Raw genomic sequence first — 27,344 nt, forward strand, 5'->3', positions numbered from 1 at the left:
CACTTGTTTAACATGTCAGGCCAAGGGTTCAATCCTTAGAAAAATAAAAATTTTTAAATAAGAAAATTACAACATGAATTGATAAACCAACCAATCTATTATCACAAAATATATACTTCTCTCTCAGAGGACAAGAAAGTTTTTATTTATTTATTTATTTTCAGTACTGGAGGTTGAACTCAGGACCTTGTGCTTGCCAGGCAGGCACGGTGCCACTGAGCTATATCCTCGGCTCTTAACCAAGAAAAATTCTGTACTAATTTATACTCTCTAACACTATTTTCAAATCAAGATAATCATGAAGTAAGAAGGTAGTCTTAACATATTTTAACACACAAGTATATCAAGTAATCCCACTTTATGATCAGTATAATTTAAAAGGTTGATACAGAAACAATTATTTCATGAGCTAAAACTATATAGAAAGAACATAATAAAATAAAAATTCAAAATCCAGTCTTAATTATAATTACGATTACAATGTGAATGTTATTAACACATAGCTAGGAATGTGAAAAGGAATAATTAATGAAAGTACTCTCTTGGTGTGATGGTTTAGGTGTCAAATGGCCCTACAGCCTCAAGTGTGTGGAAAGTAACTGGATCGCAAGGGCACCACAGCTGACTTGCTGTGAGGAGCAGGGTCTGGGTGGAAGAAGGGGGTCACTGGGATGGTGACTGGGAAAGGGATCTCTCCTGGCCCAGCTTCTACCTTCTTCCTCTGCCTCCTGGCCACCAAGACATAGGCAGCTTTCATCTACTGTGACCCTCTGGATGCTGCTTCTGCCTTGGAGCCAGTGATCACAGATGGTAACATTCAGCCAAAATAAACCTCTCTTCCTTTAAGGTACAGGTGTTCCATGTTTTGTTACAGCAACAAAGAAAGTGATTAAGACACCTTGTTAAAACTGAAACAAGGTAACTCCTCAACTGTGGGCTCTCAATATTGTGAATACCCTGTGCATTCTGGAAAACAGTTCCCTGTTCAGTACATACAATTCCATATTTACACAACAAAGGTACATTTTGTCATTAGGGAGTGTTAATAATAAACACAAATGCCATCATACTGAATAACTAATGACATTTGTATAATGTTGACTTACAAACTGCATATACTTGCCTGACCAAAGAAATATCCACATCCTTCTGGAGAAGTTCAGTCTGTTTATTATTCAATTGTAATGATACAGCATCATATTTACTCTGTGATACTTCAATTTCTTTCTTTGCTTCAATTAAATTATCTTCAAAGACCTAAAATTAGAGCATTTATATTACAAATAAACATAACACTCATGAAATACATAAAATGTTATATATTACTATTCTACAAAATGACAAAAAAGAACAATGTTTTAATTTTTTTCATTTAATTAAAAAATAGCACAAAGTATAACTTTTGTATCAGTCATAGGTTTTTTCAGAAACAAAAAATGCATCATAGCTTCCTAGTGTCAAAACTAAGAATCTGAAGTGACAAAACATGAAAATTTGCATAGAAATTTAGTTACTAAAATTATAATAGAGATATTATTATAAAATTTTGGTTCACTAAATGAAAGATGAGTTGTTACATAAATAGTAGAAAAATGCGATAGTTATCCCATTTCATTGTTTTCCTTTTTTAAATGTATATACACAAATACACTCAAAAAAGAAAGAACAGTATTGTAAACATATCAAAAAATTTTCCGAAGTTTGAGAGTCAAACCATGCTCTGCTCTCTTGATTGTGGTGAAATTTTACCTAAAGTTCTTCAAATATGCCCTTTTCCTTCTGACCATTCTCTAAGTCTTATTTCATGTTGAATCAATCTTAAATTTTGATGTCACATTTTTGTTTTTTAAAATATATAAATTTTTACTTTATGGAAAATTAAATAAAAATTATATCTAAATAGTGTTTGCCCCCATAACTCCATACATTCTTTAATTCCAAAAATGCTCATTATGTTGTAGGTTAAGAACTAGTAATTCCCATTTATTCCCAAAAAAGAAATGACAGATACATAAAGTAAGCTGATAAATGAAGAAAAGAATAAAGAAGTAAGGGAGAAAAAGCAGAAATGAAGGAAGAAAGACAGGAAGAGTTTTTTCCCTCCAAAATATTAAAATAACTATAGCAATGGATCTGACACAAAGTGATGAGAGTTAAGCAAAAACCTTTCCATCTCTGTTCTCTGCTCTCTTTAAAGCTGGGCGGATGCTGAACTACTTAGGATAAGAATTCAGATGCAGGGGCCGGGAATTTAGCTCAGTGGTTTCAATGCCTGCTACTCAAGCGCAAGGACCCGAGTTGGATCCCTGGTACCAAAAAGAAAAAAAAAAAAAAGAATTCAGACTCAGAAAATGAAACTGGGAACTGTGGGAGAAGGAAAGAAGGAGGGGGGGAGGGAAAGGCTTTTGTGACTGTGTCCTGGAGACACAAAAGAAATTTTTTTACACCACCATAGGCAGGATCTGTAAAAGCTGCCCATCTCAAGATTCAGTCTGATGTATATCAAATATCAGAGATGAACAGGGAACCCCGGGCATGGAAAAGGATTTGTCTCAGACTGGAGTACCCCAAAGTGCCAGGAATTCTAAAAGTGCCTAAAAAGGACAAGTAAACATTGGGGTGGAAATAAAGAACATTAAAACACTCCCACTCAAGATGAACCCTTAGAAACTCTGACCTTCAAAAAGAGAGTCAAGAAAGTGAGCATGGGGCCAGGGATTTAGTTCAGGGGTTCCGCCATCTGCCTCACAAGCACAAGGAGAGGAGTTCAATCCCCGGTACCAAAAAAAAAAAAAAAGAAAAAGAAAGTGAGCAAGGAAAGATAAACACCATCATAGCAAAACAGAAGTATTAGGACCACTGCAAATGAAATATGAAATATAACCCAAAACATGGAACAATCAGGCTGTGGAAGCAAAAAATTATAGCTAGTGTCAAAGCAGAAACAGAGACAGAAGGCTACTGAATCCAACCAATCAAACAATCCAGCCAAACCTGACAGATAATAAAAGAGGCGAAAATTAAGCTTTGAGATATATTCTGAAGACAGAAATGACAAGCCCTGTTGGCAAGTTGTCTCTTTGGTAGCAAGACAAAGCCAGGAATCAAAGATCTCCCAGGGAGATGGCCTGAAAACACAGGTGAAGACAGGTTCCATTTGCCACTGTATGGCAGATTACAGAAAGGACTGGTTTGAGAACAAAAATTCAAATGTCTGCTTCAGACAGACCCAACAGACACTTTTAAATTTTGGGAAAATACCAGGACAAGTCTTCCAAAAAGCTTAAACACCTAGAAAACATTTTAAGGAAAAAACTAAATTACTAGAATAGAAAAAAAAAAGCCATAGAACTTCACTTTTACTTCTAAATAGGTAAGGAAGGGAAGAAAATAAAGGAGAAAAATGCATTTCTGAATACAGACAGTCTTAAAGCCAGACCTCTGATAGAATTCCAGCTGGAGTTTCTATTGTTGGAAGGTCAACTAACCCCAAATCCAGAGGGTGGCACTACATGACTCAAGCTCCCAAGGCACTTGGAGAGAAAACAGCTTTACTCTGAATGAAGACTTAAGAACAATATTGCGTTAAAGCAAAACTTTTTACCATTTTCCACTGTATATTGTGGTCAGGTTTGAGTCATGTGACTATCATACCAATTTTAAATGAAAAAATTCAAAAGAAATGGGAACAAGAAAATGTTTAAAAAGATAATGAAATATTTAATAAATGTCAATAAACAATCATGCATTCAAAACGTACTCACCAAAACATTGCACCCAATCCTGCAGGTTTAAAGGAAGAATCTAAAAAAAATTTCAATGAAAGAATAACCTAGAAAGAATAGTCTTGTGGGAAATATTATAAAGAATGAAAAAATGATGTTCCAAACTCATTTTATGAAATTTCTATGATCTTTTACCCAAGTCAAAAATAGGAGAAAAATAAAGGCACATTTCAGGGTAACACAGGAATACAAAACTAGGGAAAATAGAAAATTCCAGGGCCAAGGAATTGGCCATCCAATTGGCCATCCAAGGCTCAGTGGCGCCATCCCATCCTCACAAGCACAAGGTCCTGAGTTCTATCCCCATTACTGAAGGAAAAAATAATAATAATAATCTATACTAAATAGTACTAAAGAAAGTTTTTTATTGAGATTATCTGTTCCTCCTTGCATTAAACACATTTATCCCATCATTTTTTTTTTGGTACCAGGGATCAAAATTGGGACCTTGCGCTTGCGAGGCAGGTGGTTATCCCATCATTCTTGCCACTTTCTAAAGCTGCTCTGGAAGTCTTTTTTCTTATCTTTACAGAATATGATCAAAAATAAGGTGAATTCTGGTGTTAAACATCATCCAATATATAAAAATGTTATGGCATGTGCTTATCCACCTTATTCACCAGATCAGGCACCATGCAACTTCTGGCTCCTCTCCAAAGTCCAATGACCATGAAAGATAGAAATTTTGAGTCAACTTGGGACACAGAGGCAGCCATGAGAGTGCAACTAAAGACATTCATGAAAGCGGACTTTCTAGAACTGCTTCAGAAATTGGTAAGATAAAACGGGGTAGATGTATTCAAAGCAAGGGGAAGTATTTTAAAGGAGATTAATGGCAATGTGTCTTTTACTATGATAATTTTCAAAATTTAAACATACACTATATCTTTTGGTTACAACTTACATTTACTTTGTTTTTTTTCTTTTTTTGTTGTTTTTGTTTGTTTGTTTTACCTCCTGCCATTCAAGGAATACTTGTGTACAACATTTTCTAAATATGAGCTAAAAGACATTTCAGTGACAATACATAATGAGGAATAGCTTTTGCAAAAATAAATTTGAAAAGTAACTAAACAAATGCACTTTCAATTTAAAAACCTTTCAAGAAGTGGTAAATCTGATTACCAGTTTTACCACATTATACATCAAATGTGTTTGATAATAATTTAAGTAACAAATCACAGGCATACAACAAAACAGGAAAGCACAGTTCATAAAAAGAAACAGACTATCCATGGTAGATTCCAGATATAGTACTGGACTTACTAGGCAATAATTTTAAAACAACTAACAGAGATGGTCTGAGAGCCAAAGAACAACACAGAAAAAGACTAACAGAGCAGTATGTAGTAGCGTATGCCTGTAATCTCAACACCAGAAAGCTGCAGCAGGAGGATTACAAGTTCAAGCCCAGACTGGGGAATTTAGTGAGATATTGTCTCAAAATATAAAAAAAATAATAATAATAATAATAAAAGGCTAAGAATGTAGCTCAGTATGAAGGCCCTGGATTCAATCTTCATTACCTCTCAAACCCCACCCCCCTAAAACATAAAAGGAAATCAGTATGTATAAACCAAAAGAATATAAATAAAGAGAAACTATTAAAAGAAATCAAACAGAAATTCTGGAGCTAAAATGTATATGATATGAAAAATTTACTAATGGGGTCAACAGCAGATTAGAGCAGACAAAAGAAAGAATTAGCAGATTATTATATTACTTGTAATTATTGAATCTCAGAAGTAGAAAGTGATAAGAACAAAAACTGAGTGAACTAAGCCTAGGGACAGATGGAATATCATGAAGCAAAAGGCAGAAATAATATTTGATGAACTGATGGCCAAAAAATTCACAAATTTGATGACACACATAAATCTACAAATCCAAAAACCATGATGAATTCCAAATAAGTTCAACAGAAACACACCCACATTAAAATACATCATAATAAAACTCACGAAAATCAAATAAAAAATAAGAGAACAGGGCCAGGGATTTAGCTCAGTGGTTCCTGTGCCTGCCTCACAAGCGCAAGGTCCCCAGTTTGATCCCGGGTATCAATCAATCAATCAATCAATCAATAAGAGAACAGGGCCAGGGATTTAGCTCAGTGGTGCCACCGCCTGCCTAGAAAGTACAAGGTCCTGAGTTCAATCCCCAGTACCAAAAAAAAAAAAAAATAGAGAGAATAATGAAAGCAGCAAGTGAGAAGTGACTCATCAAACAAGGAATCTTCCCTGAGATTCAAAGGTAACTTTTCACCAAAAACCATGGAGGCCAAAGGTAAGGAGATAATAGATTAATATTTTCAAAGAAAAACCTGTCAACACTGAATTCTATACCTAGCAAAAATGTTCTTCAAAAACTGGGGAAAATTAAGACATTCACGGATAAACAAGAGCCAAGAGGGCTGGGGATTTAGCTCAGTGGTTTCACCGCCTGCTGCGTAAGCGCAAGGACCCGAGTTCGATCCCCAGTACCAAAAAAAAAACCCAAGGGAGATTATTACCACTAGACTTGTCCTACATAAATGCTTAAGAGAGTCCTTCAGATAGAAATGAAAGGAGACAAGGCAGTAACTCAAAGCCTTATAAATATAGAAAAAATAAAGATTTCCAGGAAAGGGAAATATAATACTCCAACAAGGGAAAATGTTTTTATATTTGGCTTTTAACTGTATTATTTCCTACATTATTTCAAAGACAAATACATAAAAAATATAGATCTGTGTCACTGAGCACACTATGGTCAAAGATGTAATTTCTGGCAACATACAGTGTGGGGACAGAGCATCAATCAAGCAGAGATTTTATATTACAGAATGCTGGTATTAAATTAGATTGCTATAAATTTAGGATGGTGTTATGGTTTATATCTGGACATCTCCCAAGAGCCTTATGCACTCATAGGCAGGACATTTCAAAGGTGCTTAGATTTGGAGAGCACTATAGTTGACTTGTTGGTAGACGGTATAGCCTGGTAGAAGGAGGCAAGATGTTGGAGGCTTGATGTGGAAAGGTTTATCTTCTTCCCCAGCTCTTCTCTTCTCTGTCTTCTTCCTGGCTAGGAGCACATAAGCAGCTTTCTTCTGTAAGGCCTTCCCCATGTCTTTTCTGGATTGGAGCTGGCTAATTATGAACTGAAACCTCTACCAACTGGAAGCCCAAATAAACCTTTCTTCCTTTCATTTGTGGATGTCAAGTAGTGTCTCAGCAATAATAAAGGTGACTAAGACGGATTCTGGTGGCAGAGAAGTTGAGTTGTTGCTCTGATGCTACCTGTCATATAGTTCAAAACCCTTTGGAACTGGTTTGCAGGAATTTAGAAAGATCTGAAGATATCAGCTAGAGATGCCCTAGAATTCTGTGAGCTGAGCTTGATGGAAGATTCTGGTTTTAGCTCAGAAGAACAGAATGTTGATAAAAATGCAGATGGTAAAGACCAAGCTCAGAAGGTTTCAGTTGGGAATAAGCATAGGACTGGCAGTTGGACTCAAAATCATGTGTTTTATGCTTTGGCAGAAAATAAATCTATATTTTTTTCCTATACTATGACTTTGCGGTTAAGGATGGCAGACTAATTAATTTAGTGAAGGAAATTTCAAAGCAACCCAATGCTAAGGCTCTGACATGAATACTGCTGACAGCTTTTTACCATATCTACCATGAGAATCAAGACAAAAAAGCAGAGCTAATTAATTTCAAAATTTTTGCTGGTGGCTAGCAACAAAGCTTCTATAAATTTTGAACCTATAAAAGTTTAGCCCAGAACAGCTTGGTTTCTAAGAAGATTAGCATTAAAAAGAAGCCATGTACTTTATACCAGGACAATACAAAAGATGCCTTGAGAGCAAAAGGAATCAGCATGACTTCCATCCTTCATGGGCTCAAGGGTACAAAAGAAAGACTTTGCTTTGAGAAGAGAGCAACTTAGGGACAACTAGGAAAGAATTTTCCAGACCTCAGTCGTCTAAGTACTCAGATGTCCCTGCAGCCATGTTTCAATGGGGCTCTGCTACTGTTCAAAGTGGAGACACATCTTGACATCATACACATGGTGCTTCTCTGACAGGCATACGAAATAAAAGAGATATAGGTTCATGAGAGCTTCCATTCAATTATCAGAAAAAAGCCTGGGAGGCCAGGCAGCATGTCCCTGAAAGGGCAGTACATTAAGCTGTGAGTAAAACCAAAAGTGCAGTGGAAACCCCAGAAAGTTAAAAAAAGTCAAGAGTGCATAATGTCTACTGAGGAATATTCTAGCCAATGACCAAAGCAACTCAAGAAAGGAGATATAAATGCCATAGGAATGGGGCCACCTGAGCCATTCGGAGTTCACATCTTTGCCTGGGTGCTGAACAAAAGGAAGATCTATGGGATTGAATGTTTTCCCTGATGATTTCAGTCTTACTTTGGTTCCATTGGTTTCTATCTGCCTATTCTTCCCTTTTAGAATGGAAATATTTACGCTGTGCCATTGAATGCCAGCAGTGTTTGTTTGTTTGCTTTTCAACAAGGGCTCACAGCTAAGAATTTGCCTTAAATTTCAGATGAGACTTTGGACTTGGACTTTTCAGTATGCTAAATTGTTAAGACTCTGGAGACTCTGAGATGTAAATGCATTTTACAAAAAGAGATGTATGTGAGTCTTTTAGAAGCCAGGAAGTAAAACATTATAGTTAATATCTAGATGTCTCCCAAGAGCCACATACACTCATAGGCAGGACTTTTGTAAGGTGATTGGATTATGGGGGTGCTAGAGCTGGCTTGCTGTTGGGAGGTGGGGTCTGTTTAAGAGAGGGTCACTGTGGATGTGACTTGGAGGGCATTTCTTCCTCACCTACTTCTCTCTTCTCTCTCTGCTTCCTGGCCACAATGATCATGAGCAGCTTTCCGCTTCCAAGTCCTTTCCAACATGTTGTTTCTGTGTTTAAGCCTGCCAAAACTTCTGAAATGTGACATAAAATAAACCTCTCCTCCCTTTAGTTGTAGATGCTGGGTACTATGTCCTAGTGATGAGGAAAGTGACTAAAACAGATGGTAAATGTAATCTCCATGGTAACTGCAAGGAAAATATCACAGAACATACACACACACAAACACACACACACACAATTAAAAATAAATCAAAGTGTACCATTATAAAAATCAACTAAATACAAAACAAGGCAACAATAAAAGAAAAGGACAATAGAATTGTAATACATAAAGAAATCAAACATGACAGAAGCTGTTTATTACTCTACTCTTCCTCAAAGTATAAGTGAATTAAACTTATCAAAAGAAAGATATTGGTAAATTGGATAAAAAGGAAGATAATGATAAGTTGCAACTACATATTATCTACAAGGGACTCATTTTGGATACAAATACATTGAAATTAAAAGGATGGAAAAAACATTCAGCACAAACAATAAACCACATAGATCTGTGATGAGTATAATAATATCAGACAAATAGGTTTTAAGTCAAAAACTGTAACACGAAACAAAGGAAGGCATAATATACTGACAAAAGAGCCAATTCAACAAGAATATACAATAATTATAAAACATATATGAACCACACAAGACAGAATCAAACTATAGAAAGCAAAGAATTACAATTAAAAACAAAATTCAATGTAAGATATTCAAACTCTATTTTATATAATAATATAACATCTACACAAAAGGTCAGTAGGGATGTGGAAGGCTTAAATAACACTAACAACCTACTAGACTTAGCAGGAATACACAGAAAACTACCCCCAAACAGTAGAACACACATTCTTCTCAAGTACCCATGAACAGTTCCCAGAACACACCATACACCAGCCATAAAACAACTGTAAATAAAGTTAAAAACATTAAATCAATCATCTTCTCTGAACTCAAAAGAAGTGGAACTAGAAACCAACAGCAGTAGAGAAAGAAGAAAATTCACACATAGGGAATTAACCAACCAACTGATCAAAGAGGGAATCATAGAGAATTTAAAATATTTATAGATATAGCTGGGCAAGGTGGTGCATGGCTGTAATCCCAGCACCCAAGAAGCTGAGGCAGGAGGATTGCCTGTGAGTTTGAAGTCATATGGGGTACACAGTGAGCTCAAGGCCAGCCTGAGCTACACAGTGAGACACTGTCTCAAAAAATATGTATATAGACAAATGCAAATAAAAACATAACATATGAAAACTTATAGCAGAGTACAAAGGCGCTGCTGAGGAAAATTTGAAGATACAGATGCTTACATTTAAAAGAAGATATATCTCCAATTAATCATCTAAATTTGTACCTTGAGAAACAAGAAAAAGAATACAAAACTACAAAGATAATACAAGAAAACAAAGACTAGAGTGAAGATTTTTTAAAACATAGAAGTAGAAAAACAAAGAATCAGTTAAAAATGATTCTTTGAAGACGAGCAAAACTAACAACCTTTTTGGTTAGACTGTCAAAGGAATAGAGAAAAGATGCAAATACATTCTTCTCTGTTTATCAGTAGGATCTGTATCCCTGGATTCAAGTAACTTGGGGTAAAATATTCAAAATAAAAGTTGTACCTGTACTGGACTGGTACAGGTTTTTTTCTTATCATTATTCCCTAAACAATACAGTATAACAACTAATTTCATAAAATGTATTAAGTATTATAAGTAATCTAGAAATTATTTAAAGTGTATGGGATGAGATGCAAGGGATCTGAGCACCCTCATTTTGCTATTTGCAGAGGGTTCTGGAACCAATTCCCTGTGGATACTGATGGATGGCTATAACAAAAATCAAAATGAAATGAGACTGTTACTACCAACAATACAGAAATAAAAAGAATTAGTAAAGATGGTATTAACAATTGTATACCAACAAATTAGACAATAAATGAGGTGGACAAGCTACTAGAAATACAAAGATTACCTAAATTAACTCAAGAAGAAACAGAAAGTCTCAACAGACCCATTGTAGGTAAAGAGATCAGATCAGTCTCCAAAACCTTCCAACACAAAAAAATCCATGGTTACACAGCTTCACTGGTGAAGTCTACATTTAAAGAATAGCAATCTTTCTTAAACTCTTCTGAAAGTGAGAATGTGGAACACTTCCTAACTCATTCTCTACAACCAACATTAATTACCATGATACTAAAACCAGACAAAGACAAAAAACATCTCAATAATATAAGGTTGGTTTAACATCCAAAAATCAATTCATGTAATGCACTATAGTAATGGTGGAGAACCTATGGTATGTGTGCAACAGCAGTCTGTTTGTATCATTGAAAGCTCAAAAAGTTTTGCCAGCACTACACTACACCAACAAAAAAAGACCAAAACTACATAATCATCTCAATAGAACTGGGAAAAAGCATTTACTAAAATTCAACCCCACTTCATGATTAAAAATACTCAAGCTAAGAATAAAAGAGAATTTCTTGAATCCAACAAAGTAACATTTTTTAAAAAGCAGAGCTAATGTCATACTTAAGGGTAAAAAGGTGAATGCTTTCCACTTGAGATCAAGAACAAGACATGGATGTGCACTCTCCCTTATCCAACAGTGTACAAGAAGCTCTGGCCAGGGCAATATGAAATAAAATCAAACAAAAAGCATCCAGTCTAAAAAGGAAGAAATAAAACTACTCTATTTGCATATTGTATCATATGTAGAAGCTCCTGATAAATCTACCAGAAACCTATTAAAATTAGTAAAGTTGGGGGCCGGGGATTTAGCTCAGTGGTTTTGCTGCCTGCTACACAAGCACAAAGACCCAAGTTTGATCCTTGGTACCAAAAAAAAAAAAAAAAAAAAATTAGTAAAGTTGGTCAGAAAGATTATAGTACATAAGCTCAATATACAAACATTAATATCTATACACTAAAAATGAAAGATCTGAAAAGGAAATTAAGAAAGAATTCCACTTAAAACATCTTTAAAAAGAATAAAATACATAGGAATACAATTACTCAAATAACTGCAAACTTATACTATGAATGCTCCAAACATTGTTGACCCATACTTAAAAAGAATTAAATGAAAGATATCATATGTTGATAGATCAGAAGACCTAAAATCATTAAATTGGTAATTCTCCTCCCTCAAACTGACCTTCTTTCAAAGTGTCAAAATCCCAGCTGAATTTTTGTAGAAATGGCAACCCTGATTCTAAAATTCATATGGAAATAAAAGAAACCCAGCATAGCCAACCTTGAAAAAGAAAAAATGAATTTGGAGACACACACATTTCGAGGTCAAAACCTTCTACAAATGTACAGTAATCCAAGACAGTGTGGTAAAGACATGAAGGTAGCTGTATACATCAAAGGAACAAAATGGAGGTCCAGGAATAAACTATTACAATCACAGTCAAATGATATTCAATAACGGAGCTGGGACAACTGAATTAACATACACAAAAGAAATGAAGTTGGACTCACATTTCACACTACATTAAAAAGTTAAGTCAAATTGTTATTAGATATACCGCCAAAAACTTGAGTAACAGAACAACAAAAACACAGATAAATTAAATGTTATTAAAATGAAAACTTTTGTGTTTTAAAGAGCACCAATAAGCTGGGCATGATGGTGTATGCTTGTAGTCCTGGCAACTTGAGAGGGTGAGAGACACAGAGATAACTTGAACCCAGGAGTTCAAGACCAGACTGGACAACACAGAAAGGCCCTGTTTAAAAAAACATATCGGGCAAGTAAAACTGTAAAAAAAAATCCAAAGAATTGAAGAAAGTAGTTTCAAATTACATACACATTTAAGTACTTATATTCACAGGACTCAAACAGGTGTTTTCCAAAGATATACAAATGGAAAGTAGTATATGAAAAGGTGCTTAACATCATTAGCCATCAGGAAAATTAAAACCAGAATGAGATAAACTTCACACTCATGAGAATGGGTACAATCAAAGAGGTAAGGTTGCCAAGAACATAAAGAAAGGAAAGCCTTTATATATGCTATTTGGAACATAAAACTGTCACTGTTTTGGAAAACATTCTAGTAGTTTGCTTAAAAACTTAAAAACAGAATTGCCACATGAATGAAAAAATTCACCCCTTGGTCTATACCTAAGAGAAATAAAAATATATGTTTATATATAGGTTAAAAAGTAATATCTTTTCCTTACCTACGAAAAAGTTCATGGCTGACACCCCTGTAATATAATATAGATTAACAAAAGAAAAGCAAAAAATTTTATTTAGCCACATTTTATATGATACAGGAGATTTCAGAAACAAAAGCTTAAAGATCCAGGGGAAAATGCATTTTTATAAACAGTTTTGTAGAAGTATAATTGGAAGACAAAGCAACAGAATCTCTTGGTAATAAGCTGAAAGAACTCAGCAAGGCTTATTTATTCAGACCCTTCATGACCTCTGGGTACAAGGCAGCATTCTCTAGAATGAGGGGGGTCACATCACCTACTTTCAGGGAAAAGGCAAGAGCTCAGTAAGTGATGTTCCTGCTTCTGTAGCTTTCTCAATTTCCTTCAACTTAAAATACTCAGCATGCTGAGGTGCCATATTATGCACTATCATTTTCTGAACCCCAACATATACACAAAATTCTGTACATATTCACCACAGCATTATTCATAATGGCCAAAAAGTGGCAATAACTCAAATATCCATACACTAGTGATAAATACCTATATATTAGTAGAATAGCTATACAACAGAATATTATTCAATACTAAAGAGGAATAAAGTATTGCTACCTATTAGAATATGGACAAACCTCATGGAAGATAAATGCTGGTCACAAAAACCCAAATACTATGATTTCATTTATCACAAATGTTTACAGAATAGACAAATATATAGAAAAAAATAGATTAGTGGTTATCTAGGGCTGGCAGTTAGGGAAAAATGTGGAATGACCGCTAAAGGATACAGGATTTCTTTTGTGGGGGTGCTGAAAATGTTGTGAAGTCGACTGTGTGATGACCTTTTAGCTTTGTGCAGAAAGTAAAAACCAATGACTTCTCTTTAAATTGATGAAACATATAGTACATGAGTTATTCTAATAATGCTTTTTAAAAGAAAACAAAGAGCCACAGCTTTCTTATTGACAATGTAATTATATAACTTAGAAAAATCTACAAGGCTACATAAAATATTAGAATAAGACCACTGGGGAAAATTATTCAATAGAAGCTCCCAATAAAAGAAATCCATAATATTCCTATATTCTAGAAATTCTCAATTTAAAATATAATGGAAAACATATAAAATATAACAGAAAACATATTTTGTACTACAATACAATGTTATTTACAATAATATCAGTAGCTAAAAATAAATCTAATAAAACTGAGCAGTACCATTTATCAGAATTTATAAAATCTTATTCCACATTTCAAAGAAAGATCATAATTGTCTCAAAATTAATTTATAAATTAAGTGTGGTTCCAATCTGCTTTCTAACATTTCCCATTAAAATTAGTAAAATGATTCTTAATATTAAAATCTAGCAAAGAAATACACATTGGGCTAATGACTTACAAGGAAAAGAATAATGAATTAGACTTTGCTATGAAATATTTATTTGAATTACAAAATTACAATACCAAAAACCATGAAAATAATATAAAGTCCAGAAACACATACACACAAGAAACTTCCAGATGTAAGAGAGACTGCATCACTTACTAAAAAGTAAATGATGTAAAACATCATAACCAAAAATGAATTCTAAACAGATTACAGACTTTAGGATGGGAAAAACTTCATCACAAAAAAATCCTAAAGCAAAAGCATTAGAGAAGAAAATAATAAAAGTGACCATCAATTCACAAAACTTTGAAAATCCACTTCACTTTATCTAAGGTACAAAAGATTTTTTTAAAAGCCTCAGAACAGGGCTGGGGGATTTAGCTCAGTGGTTTCGCTGTCTGCTGCGCAAGCACAAGGACCCAAGTTCAATCCCCAGTACCCAAAAAAAAACAAAAACAAAAACCTCAGAACTAGAAGTTCCAGGAAATTACAGAATTGATTATTTGAACTGCATAAAGAAGTGAAAATTATCACCAAATAAACATGAAGCTGTAAATCAACACAAGGGAGTACTACTTGCTCTTACCACACTACCAATTTTTTGAAGGTTGTAGAAAAGCAGAAACAGGGCCAAGATTTAGCTCAGTGGCTCCACGCCTGCTTCGCAAGCGCAAGGTCCTGAGTTCGAGCCCCAGTACCAAAAAACAAAACAGAAAAGCAGAAACATAAAAATTTAAAAAATAAATGCACCAGGATTCAATTTCCTCAATGCTCAGTCACTCTCTGTGCACTAATACCTAATACATTCTCTTGCATATCTGCGATGGACTAGTTCTCACACACATTCAGTTCTCCCTAACTTAAATATTCAGGCACACAGGCACTCACATGTATTTATGTGACATATCCATGTTATTGTGGCATATGTGCATTTACATATATTTATCTATATTATATTTATTTTTATTGTGAATGTGCATGGCAAAAGAAAACCTTGAAATTTGATGGGAAAATAAGTAAAAAATCAAGACAAAGAGAATGTCACCAAAAATATTATTTTGAAAAATACTGATCAAAAAGGATGTAGAAATATGATAGATTGATTGTAACTGTTATCTTCTATTAAAATTCTACTGGAAATTTTTAAGCCAAAGAAATTACTACCTCAGAAACATGAGTATTTTTAACTGTTTTATAGATTTTCTTTTTACATTTTAACAACCCTAGAAAATAGTCTTTAAAAATAAACTGCAACAAATTCTACATATATTTATAAATTGAAGCCTTAATTTTAAAATGTCAAAGCCCATGATTCTAAATACGTTTTTTCAAAACACATTTTATCTCAAATTGCAATGGGCTTTATTTTTTAATGATTACATTTTAGTATAACTATTTGAAGTCAGTTTCCTGCTTTGCAACATCAATTTTTAAAAAGCTGTGGGTCTTAAGTGAAAGATTATAAATTAATGCTAGTCCCCACTGGTGGATTTGAATATATAACTTGCTATTTCAAAAAATAACATGTATTACTCTACCTATAAGAAGTCAGATGCAAAATTACAGTGTGAATTCCATTCTCGATGTATACCTTTATTTTTGCATCAGTAATGGATTTTTCTTTTCTCCAATGTGTTTCCTCCTTCCTCAGTTTCTCCAGGTCATTTAGCAGGTCAGCACAGCGGATACTCAATTTCTCATTTTCCTCCTCCAGATTTTTTATAAGCAGTCTGTTCTGCTCTTCTTTATTCTGTACACACTCCTTAGTGTCCTGTAGAACAGTACCACGAGGGCCGATAAACAAAAAGAAAAAAAGGTGAGAACTAATCAGCAAATATAAACTGTGCAGTTTTACCCACACAGCAGCTTGCTCTGTATTTGATGGCCAAGGTCACCTGTGTACTTTTATTGGCCTCTTTCCATGCAGGTGGATAGGTCATATTTTTTCACAGGATGACAGCTTTGATGAGTACACATTTACGAAGAGCCCATTAATTGATAAAGCTGCCTTTGATGCTGTCCCCAGCTATTTTTGAGACCCACACAGACATATCCTCCCAGACCTGGGTTTTATCAATTAATAATGCCAGTCCCATCAGAATCTAATTAAAAGAAGCCACACATTCACACTCCTACTTTCTTAGCTCCATTTCCATCATTAACTATTAATCTGAAAGTTATAAAGCTTGGAGTCTTAGCTTTAAAGCATCTTTATCAGAGTTTTTACTTGTGAGAACACTGTATGGTACAGCAGGGCCTAAGGCAGTATTTCCTCCAAGCCTGTCACTTTCTGTGCCACAAAGACTGACAAAGCTTAAAGCAGAACTTCAAAGCAACAGTCCTATAAAATTATGTACAAGTCAACACACCTTAACTTGACTTTTTTCTTCAAATTTCTTTTCCAAGTTACTGAATTCTTTTCTCAAGAAAGCATTTTCTTCATCTACTTCAATCTTCCATTTTACAAGGTCATTTATTTCCTGTTTTAGTAATGATTCTCTCTGTGAAAAAAATTTTGAATTATTAGTAAACCAGTACATTTAAGAAAAAAAATATTTTTCCTGTGGGTTTTAGATTTCAACTGCTAAAGCTAGGATTAACTTGCTTTCATAACAAAACCTATCATCACAGTTCTCATTTCTTGTCACGTGCCCATGGATTTTACCTAAAATGTTCAAGTATGTTATTTATTTATAAGCTTAGGATGAAAACTGGACACTAAATGTTAACCTGTACCCAGAAATAAACTTTCAGAATTTGAGTGTACAACAGGAAAAAAAAATTTTATAAAACATTCTAGAGAAGCAAATGCATGTATATCCAAAATAAGAATTACTTCTTATTTTCTTCTTAAGAAAAAGATTTATGATTTTATGAAGGCAAAAATCATTTCAGAGAATAAAAACTGTTAAATTTAGGTTCTAAAAATCTCTTATCCTGTAGACAGAGTATTCATAATATTAAGACTGCTGTAATTTTTAGCCAAATAGTCTTCTCATTAGCTAAAGATTATCTAAATGACAACTAATTGATGGATATACCCATGACTCAATTTTCTCTTTTTCCTTTATAGCTTTTATCTCAGAATACTTATACCTTCACTAACTTGTCTTTTTAACTCTATCTGAAAAACCCAGGTAATAATCTAGCCCTGACTTTCTCCTATCCAATCTCACACATGATTCTACACAATATCTCTATTTGGATTATCTGCTGCTACTTCAAAGTAGCATGATGAAACAAAAGTCTTCACACTGTATCTTTCCTTGATTTTTCAACTTTTGTCAACTCATCCATTCTTTCAGCTAATACTTCCTAAAGTACATACTATCTGGGCTGAAAGGCTTTATTTGAAGCCTCCAAGTCAGATTCGACAGTGCCATCTATCTGTCAACCAAGAAGCAGAAATTTCAACATAGACATTTTACTTTTGAGTTATAGGCTCAGAAAAAACTGGCCTTTATTCCATCTCTGGTCTGTCACTGACAATGATCTCTAAGTACCAATATATTATGTATTCCTATTTTTATTCCTTATCGAAACTGATCCATAAAACTTGAGAATGAAGTGAAATTTAGGGTAAGATTCAGGGATGGAATATAAGATGGACTGAGTTTAAGGAATAAACTGAGGATGTTTTCTGTATTCTAATACTCTAAAGTTGAGGTGTTAATGGTTGATTGTATGTTACTTCCACTAAAATATTTTAAATACTGAATATTAGAACTGATGGGAGCTGATGGTGAGGACCTCAGCAGCATGGAGCAGGGCTCCCTCCTGCCCAAGCCCCACCCCCCCAGTGACCACCTTAGTCGCACAGGGGACTGCAGCCCCCACCCCCACCCCACCCCACCCTTGGCGTCCTGGCTATGCCAGTGCCTTGTTCCACACTACAGAGGCACAGGGGGTCATAAAAGCCATAGTCCTGAGCTCCAGAAGAGAGACCACAAGTGAACAAGAGAAAGAGGACCACTCTCAGGCTACTCAATGAAAATTGAAGCCCACCAGAAAAATGAAGACAATCTCTGCAATAAAGGCACACCAGGCCATCATCATACTTGGTAAGTTGAAGGGATCATCACCTCCCATTGGAACTTGGACTATCTTCAGGGGAAGGGCTGCTGGAACCTGCAGTAGAAACTTGCAGAGTTCAACCCTGCAGGAGGACAGGGAGCTCAACTTGGGACTCCCAGCCAGAAATCTGCCTGAATCTCACGGGTCTGCTACTGGCTTACTAAGACTCACTGACTTATATCTGCACACTGCTGCCCACCTTGTCTCTTGTGACAGCACAGACATACCCTGAAGGAGGCCCTTCATTTTTATTTTTTGTTATTTTCAAAAAAATTTTTGTGCTCTTATTTTTAATTTTTATTTCTTTTCTACCCTTTTCAAATTTTTCTTTTTTCTTTATTTTTTTCTTCTTCTTTTCTCTTTCTTTTCTCTCACTCTCACTCTCATTCTCTCACTGGGCCACATTGTTCTTTATCTCCTTTTTTGTTCCTATTCTGGCACTAATTCAGGTTTCTCCTTTATTTTTCTTTTCTCTTTTTCCTTCTCTCGATTGTCATTAGCTTTAAAGGAAAGTAAATACAGTTTCTAGCCTCCCTATTGCTTTTAAATTGTTCTGTTCTCATCTCTGTTCTTTCACTGTCTTTTCCCCTTGTCTTTAACAGCTTCTTAAGAGTTTATGTGATTTTCCTGTAATGTCTGCCCTCGCTGCTAACGTTTCAATATCCTCCTATCTATCCCTCCCTCCCCAACTCCTTCTAACTCCCCATGCTGAAGGGTAAAGTTGCTATATTAAAGAGTTTATTCAGTATAAACATATGTTGGGCTGGTCCTCAATTTTGATTTAATTCACACAGTTAAAAGTGATAGATTAACAACTACCACAAATTGTCATTTTCTAAACTGTGCTTGATGGTATGGTGTTGCTAAATGTATCACTTCAGCTAAGGTGTTGTGAGTGATCTAATCAGTGGTTCTTCCTGATGTAACAAAAATGAGATAGCCCCAGAGTGATTAGAGACTCAAAACTATAGAAAAGCTATATCTGGAAAACACCTCTGAGAAGCAATCATTCCTAAGCGTTCTAAATACAAGCAACAAAGATACTTACAATAAGCAATTTCAAAGTATCAACCCAGAAATTAAAGCAAGGACATTTCCCAAAACAAAAATGAGAAGACATTTAAGCAAGGCACAAACCCAGACTTCCACCCCACCAAAGGCAAAATCTGGGGGAAATGAGGTGGAAAAGTCTGATAATCAACCACCTGGACACCCTGAACAGATAGCAGAGGAAGTAACAAAACAGATGAATGAGGCTCTAGAAAAATTCAAAACAGAAATAATTTCCCAGATAACTACAGAGATGGTGAGGGGAAAGAAAGACATGATTAGAGGCTCTAGAACAAAAACAGATAAAAAAATAGATGAGCTCAGAACCATGCTGGAAGCCATAAATGCCCAGCAGAAGAAAAAAATGGAAACCATGATCACCCAACATAAGAACAAAATGGAATCCATGAAACAGATTCAAATAGGTCTCCAGGAGATTAAAAACTCCATTGCAAGTATTCACAGCAGATTAAATGAATGAGAACATAGAATATCAGATGTAGAAGACAGGATTGCGGTTAGTGACCATGAACACAGATATTTCTTAAAAATAGTAAAGGACTATGAGACATCAATCCAGCAGCTGCTAGATGATGCAAAGAAGAATAACATAAGACTAATGGGAGCCCATGAAAAAGCAGGAGAAAGTACAATTGACATATAAAAACTCTTGACAGAAGTAATAGTAGAAAACTTCTCAGATAGAGGGAGAGAATTGGATATACAGATAAGTGAGGCATAGAGAACTCCAACCAGCCACAATCAAAAAAAAAAAAAAAATCTACACCTAGACATATAATAGTCAAGATCCCAGAAACCAAACAGAAGAACAAAATCCTACAAGCAGATAGAGAAAAGAAACAAATCACCTGCAAAGAAAAGCCCATCAGAATCACAGCTGACTTCTCAACACAAACTCTCAAGTCAAGAAGAACCTGGAGTGAAGTATTTCAAGCCCTAAAAGAAAATAACTTCGAACCTACACTGTTGTATCCTGCAAAACTGTCTTTCAAAATCAAGGGGAAATTAGATACTTCCACGACAAAGAACACCTGAGAAATTTCATGAACACCAAGCCAGCACTCCAAACAATTCTAAAAAATATCCTAGAAAAAGACAATGAAGCTCACAACTCCGGGAGGCCCAACAGAGTGAACCCACCAGGAAAGACAAGAAACTAAAGGGAAAGGGGGGGAAATTAAAAAGAGCCAAAAACAGCAAAACATCATGACAAGTATGAATCATTATCTATCAATTATAACCATTAATGTTAATGGCCTCAATTCACCAATCAAAAGAAAAAGACTGGCAGACTGGATTAAGAAACAAAATCCAACAATATGCTGTATACAAGAAACACACCTAACTCAAAAAGAAATTCATAGACTGAAAGTAAAAGGATGGAAAATAGTTATCCAGACCACAGGAACCCAGAAAAAAGCAGGGGTAGCAATCTTATTTGCAGGCAAAGTATATTTCAAACCAAAACTAATTAAGAGAGACAAAGATGGTCACTACATCCTTGTGAGGGGAACAATCTAAGAGGAAGAGATGACAATCATAAATATATATGCACCAAATATGAATGTCTTCAACTATACAAAACAAATATTAATGGACATGAAAAACCAAATAAGCACTAATACAATTGTAGTGGGGGACCTCAATACCCCACTGTCACAAATAGACAGATCATCTAGACAAAAAATCAACAACAAAATTCTAGAACTAAACCAAGCTATTGAACAAATGGACTTAATAGATGTTTACAGAGTGGTCCACCCCACAAAATTAGAACATACATTCTTTTGGGCTGCACACAGGTCATTCTCCAAAATAGACCACATGATAAAAATAAAAATAAAAACACGGGGCCAGGGATTTAGCTCAGTGGTTCCTCCGCCTGCCTCGCAAGCAGAAGGACCCGAGTTCAATCCCTGGTACCAAAAAAAAAAAAAAAAAAAAAAGTAACAAAAATAAAAACAGACCCAATGCTAGCTCATAAGACATATTTAAGTAAATGTAAAAGAAATAAAGTTACACCCTATATATTATCAGACCACAGTGCAATAAAATGAGAGATCAATAAAATAAGAAACCGCAAAACCCCCACAAACACACAGAAATTGAATAACACTCTCCTGAACAACCGATGGGTCACAGAGGAAATTAAAGAAGAAATCAGACAATTTCTACAAGTAAATGATAATAACGGTACAACATACAGGAATCTATGGGATACAATGAAAGCAGTTCTACGAGGCAAGTTCATAGCAGTGAATGCCCATGTTAGGAAAAGAGAGAGACCTCAAATAAACAACCTAATACTGAACCTCAAGCTCTTAGGAAAATAAAAGCATGACAAACCCAAAGCTCATACAAGAAAGGAAATTATAAAGCTCAGAGCAGAAATCAATGCAATGGAGACTAAGAGAATGATACAAAAATCAATGAAAGAGTTGGTTTTTTGAAAGAATAAATAAAATTGATAAACCTTTAGACAACCTTATCAAAAAAAGGAAGGAAAAGGCTCAAATCTATGCAATTAAGAATAAAAAAGTTGAAGTCACAACAGATCCAGCAGAAATCCAGAGGACCATCAATACCTACCTCAAGAACCTGTACTCAAATAAAATACAAAACACAGAAGAAATGGACAGATTCCTAGGTACATATGAAATGCCAAAGTTAAATGAAGAAGATATAGAAATTCTAAACATCCCAATTACAATGAGTGAAATAGAAAATGTAATAAAAAATTTACCAACAAAGAAAAGCCCAGGTTCTGATGGCTTCACTGCTGAATCCTACAAGACATTTATTTATTTTTTAAAATTCTGTAATTGGTACATTTTAGGTATACAATACATTTACATTTATCATTGGGTACTTGTACCTGTACATGATGTATCTTGGTTCTTATTTTTTCCCCATTCCCTGTGTTCCCTTCACCCCCACCATCCTTCCCTATTTACAGAGACTTTGTTTCCACTTTTTTCCTTATAATTTTTCCATTCCCATCTTTCCTTTCTCCTTCCCCTCCCACTTCCCCTACCCCTTTGGACCTTTTCTTCCTATTTCAAATTATCAATTATTCATTTTAATCATTTTAATCCTTATTTACACTTTCAGTTTCTCACACCAGAGAAACTATTCGGTATTTATATATGTATGTCCTATTTATTTCACTTAAAAGAGTATTGGCTCAATACATATGCATTTAGCTATAAATGTCTCTAGTTTCTCATTCTTCATGGCTGAGCAGTACTCCATTTTATTAAAAAAACCACATCTTCTTTATCCAGGTTCCAGTTGATGGACACTTGGGCTGTTTCCAAGCTTTAGCTATTACAAACCGTGCTGCTGTAAACATGGGTGCACATATATCGCTGTGGTATCAGTCTTTTAATTCTTTGGGGAAGATACCCAGCAGGGGAATAGCTGGGTCAAATGGGACCTCTAGCCCTAGTTCTTTGAGGTATCTCCATACTGATTTCCACAGTGGTTGCACCAGACTGCACTCCCACCAACAATGGAGAAGGGTTCCTTTCTCTCCACACCCCTGCCAACATTTCTTACTGGTTGACTTCTTGATAGCAGCCATTCTTTCTGGGATGAGGTGGAATCTCAGTGTTGTTTTCATCTGCTTCTCTCCAATGACCAGTGATGTTGAACATTTCTTCATATGTTTATTTGCTGCTTTTACTTCTTTGTCTGAGAAATGTCTGATCATTTCAGATGCCCATTTTTAAACTGGGTCCTTGAATTTAGGGGGTCTGATTTTTTTCAATTCTTTGTATATTCTAGATAGTAGGCCTTTGTCTGAGGTACAGCTGCTAAAAATTTTTCCCCACACTGTAGGTTTTCTCTTAGCACTGTTGGTGGTTTCTCTTGCAATGCAGAAGCTTTTTAATAAGAGGAGATCCCAGTTGTTGATTCTTTGTGCTAGTTCCCGTGCTACTGAGGTTTTGTTCATAAAGTCTTTTCCTATGCCAGTGTCTTCAAGAGTTCTACCTAACTTATCTTCCAGCAAGTTTAGTGTTTCTGTATTAATACTTGGATCTTTAATCCACTTTGATCTTAGTTTAGTGCATGGTGATAGGTATTGGTCTAGTTTTAAATTTTGGCAGGTTGAAATCCAGTTTTTCCAACACCATTTATTAAATACACTATCTTCCTCCCTTTGAGGGTGGTTGGCTCCTTTGTCAAAGATGAGGTGACTGATTATGTCTGAAGTTTTTTCTGCAACTTCTATTCCACTGATCCTTGGGTCTGTTTCTTTGCCAGTACTATGCTGTTTTTATGACAGTAGCTTTGTAGTATAGTTTCAAGTTGAGGATTGTGATACCTCCTGCCATGTCTCTGTTGCCTAGAACTGCTTTTGCTATTCTAGGTCTCTTCTGGTTCCAAATGAAATTTGAAAATTGAAATTTTTTCTCTAGTTCTGTGAAATATATTGTTGGAATTTCAATCGACATTGCATTAAATCTATATAGTAGTTTTGGAAGTATGGCCATTTTCACTATATTGGTGCCCAGGAACAAGGAATGTCTTTGCATTTTTTTATATCCTCCTCAATCTCCTTTTTCAGAGTGCTGTAGTTTTCAGTGTAGAGGTCTTCTGCTTCCTTTGTTAGGTTGATTGCTAGATATTTCATTTTTTTGGATGCTATTGTGAAAGGAATTATTTCCTGAATTTCTCTCTCAGTGAGTCTGCTATTTGTGTACAAGAAGGCTATTGTTTTTTGAGTATTGACCTTGTATCCAGCTACTCTACTGAATTTGTCAATTAAGCCTAGAAGTCTTTCGGTGAAGTTTTTTGGGTCTTGTATGTAAAGTATATCATCAGCAAATAATGACAGTTTAACTTCTTCCTTTCCTATCTTTATTCCTTTTATTTCTTTCTCTTTTCTAATTGCTGTGGCTAATATTTCCAGAACTATATTGAACAGGAGTGGTGATAGTGGACATCCTTGTCTTGTTCCTGATTTTAGCATGAAAGTTTTCAGTTTTTGACCATTAATATGATGTTGGCTGTTGGTTTTTCATAAATAGCCTTAATGAGGTTGACATAAAGACCTCCTATTCCAATTTTCTATAGCATTTTTATCATGAATGGGTGTTGGATTTTGTCAAATGCCTTTTCTGCATCTATTGAGATGATCATATGGTTTTTGTCCTTGACTCTGTTGATATAGTGTATTACATATATTTGATATAGTGTATTACATATATTTTGTCTTTCACTCTGTTGATATAGTGTATTACATATATAGTGTATTGTTGATATAGTGTATTACATATATTTGATTTACGAATGTTGAACCATCCTTGCATCCCTGGGATAAATCCGACTTGGTCAGGGTGTATGATCTTCTTGATGACCCTCTGTATTGTTTCCCAGTATCCTGTTGAGGATTTTTGCATCAATGTTCATTAGGGAGATCGGTCTGTAGTTCTCTTTTTAGGTTGGGTCTTTCCCTGGTTTTGGAATCAAAGTAACACTTGCTTCCAGGAATGAATTTGGAAGCCTTGCTTCCCTTTCAATTTCCTTGATGGGTTTAAAGAGTAATGGTGATAGTTCTTAGAATTTAGATAGTTCTTAGAACTGTTCTTAGAACAATCTGTTCTTAGAACTCTCTGTTCTTAGACTTAGATAGTTCTTAGAACTGTTCTTAGAACAATCTGTTCTTAGAACTATCTGTTCTTAGAACTTACTTTTGTAATACTGAATATTACAAAAATAATTTGTTAAGCAGATAAAGAATAAAGGAAAAAGTAAGCAGAAATGTCCTGTACATACCTGAAAAACAAATGTACCATTGTCTTGGAAGTGTGTATATTTGTTGTATATGTTCTCTTATCTTTTAACATCTCCTATCCCCCTTCAGGGTTAATCACTATCCTGAACTCTGTTTCTTACTTTTCTCTTGCTTTTCTTTATACTTTGAAGACATATATTCCTATTTAATGTATTACACAGTTTAGCTTGTTTTAAACTTATTACAAGTTAAACCATACTACACATATTCTGGCTATTTTTGTTCAACATGTGCTCCCAAATTCATCCATATTGATGATATAGCTGCATTATAATCACCTTGATGTATATAATGGTTGCTACATAAATATACTCTAATGTATTTATCTGTCTTTTGTTAGTATACATTTCAGCTTTTCCATATTTCAGGGAAAGAGGTGTATAGAAACAATGCAGCTATAAACACTTTAAAGCAAATCCCCAGCTACACATAAGGAAGAATCTTTCCCAAGCAGTATTTTTTCAAACTACAGATACCAATCCAATAATGGGTCATTAAATCAGTTTCATCATCAGACTGACATTTTTTAAAAATGGATATAATAGAAAACATTAAATGACATGCACAAATTCTTAGCAGAAAAAAAGATGCCAATAAGAATAAACATATAAAAATAAATAGATCTACAACACAAATTACTTCCTAAATTTTCGTCATTTAATTTGGAATATAATTTTAATTTTATTTAAATATTATGAAATTCACATTTGATGTCAGTATTTTGTACCTTTATTATGTGTATGAAGGACAACTATTATATGAAATTTTCTTTAAAGTGTGTACATAACAGGTAATGAAATAAAATGTAAAAAAAGTGTGGAACTATATTAATAAAAGTCTGTAAAATACTTCTCTAAAAGTTTGTATAAGAGGTAAGCTTGCTAAGTCATTGGCTATCTACATTTCAAGAGTTCACATCACTCAGTTTCTCCACCAACATTCAAGGCTCAGGCTTGGGAATTTACAAATGTAGTAGGTATGAATGGCACCTCAGCATAGTTTTAATTTTTTATTTTCTGTTTTAATTACTAGACCATATCAAATTGCATCTGATATCAACTGAACAGCATAAAAATAGATACACTGTACAAGAATGGCCCATCCACAATTTACAGTTGTTTTTGCTACTCACACATCTTATCCATGTTTAAATTCAACTTCCAACTTCTCCATTCTCCATGAATTCCTGACATTTCTAAATCTCTATATTGCTTATATTATTCATTTATTATATTACTTATAATCTTGCTAATTATTTTTCTACATACTCATATTATCTTTCAAACTACATTACTAAATGTTAAGGATGAAACTGACACTGAATGATAAATTCAAAGACATGAACATTATAAGTCCCCCCCAAAAACCTGTATAAGCCTGTCCTTTGAAAGAAGTGACAAAACTTTAGTATCCCTCATCTATTCTGGACTCTGGGAAGAATCCAGCTAACTTAAAAGTTTTACAAAGTTCTTCCAATTACACTGAACTACACTTAATAGGCACTGACAATATAAATTATACCAATATACAAGTTTGCTTATGACATTATTTAATAAAGTATGGCATTTGGATGAATTTAGTTCTTTGTAAGGACAAACACAGACCTAATTTATAACTTAAAACCCATAATAATGTGGGTTACTGGTTAACCAAAACTATCATATCCAATAATTAGTTTGATGAATATGGTATTATATTGCATAATTAGTAACATTACATAAAGAGGTCCTTCCAAGAGGGCTGATAAACTCAAAAATGTGTAAGTCTGTATAATTCAACATATTTTCCTAGTGAAATATACTCAAAATGATCTATTTTAAGCAAGGAAAGCATAAGTTATATGCAGTTAAAATGCATTTTAAAATTTATCTTTATGAAACTTTTTCAACAAACCTCCCTAGAAACCAGAGTAAAACCTTAATGGTCTGGTTTGAGTTAACATTAAAATATCAAACAAAACTCAGAGGAACAATAAAACATAAGAGTTACGAGAGAAAGTATGTCGAAAACAAATAGTTCATTATGGATAAACCAGGAAATGGATAATTCAAATCATGGTCCAGAGACATCAATAGAGTAAGAAGTTAAGTATGACACAGAAACAAAACAAAACAACAAAAAG

The 27,344-nt window shown here is 34.6% G+C and overlaps 1 protein-coding gene across 13 annotated transcripts in view; it reads right to left on the reverse strand.

The window, feature by feature from the left end:
• Positions 1 to 27,344, reverse strand: part of Cntln (centlein) — a 553,090-nt gene that overhangs the window by 384,879 nt on the left and 140,867 nt on the right. For 12 of the 13 annotated variants that reach the window (XR_015440059.1, XM_087183859.1, XM_087183868.1 and 9 more), the window contains 3 exons: positions 16,647 to 16,778; positions 15,869 to 16,048; positions 1,124 to 1,257 (listed from right to left, as the gene is read on the reverse strand). Coding sequence is in view for 12 of the 13 variants with exons in the window: in XM_087183859.1 (XP_087039985.1) it covers positions 1,124 to 1,257; positions 15,869 to 16,048; positions 16,647 to 16,778 (446 nt within the window). In the remaining variant the exon portion in view is untranslated. Of the gene's footprint in view, positions 1 to 1,123; positions 1,258 to 2,677; positions 3,271 to 15,868; positions 16,049 to 16,646; positions 16,779 to 27,344 lie in introns of those variants that run through there. The other variant, XM_087183869.1, reaches the window with a different exon arrangement.

The sequence above is a fragment of the Heterocephalus glaber genome, unplaced genomic scaffold (assembly GCF_053883595.1).
Source record: "Heterocephalus glaber isolate CG9 unplaced genomic scaffold, H.glaber_assembly_v1.0 deba00001481, whole genome shotgun sequence".
Classification (NCBI taxonomy): Eukaryota; Metazoa; Chordata; class Mammalia; order Rodentia; family Bathyergidae; genus Heterocephalus; species Heterocephalus glaber.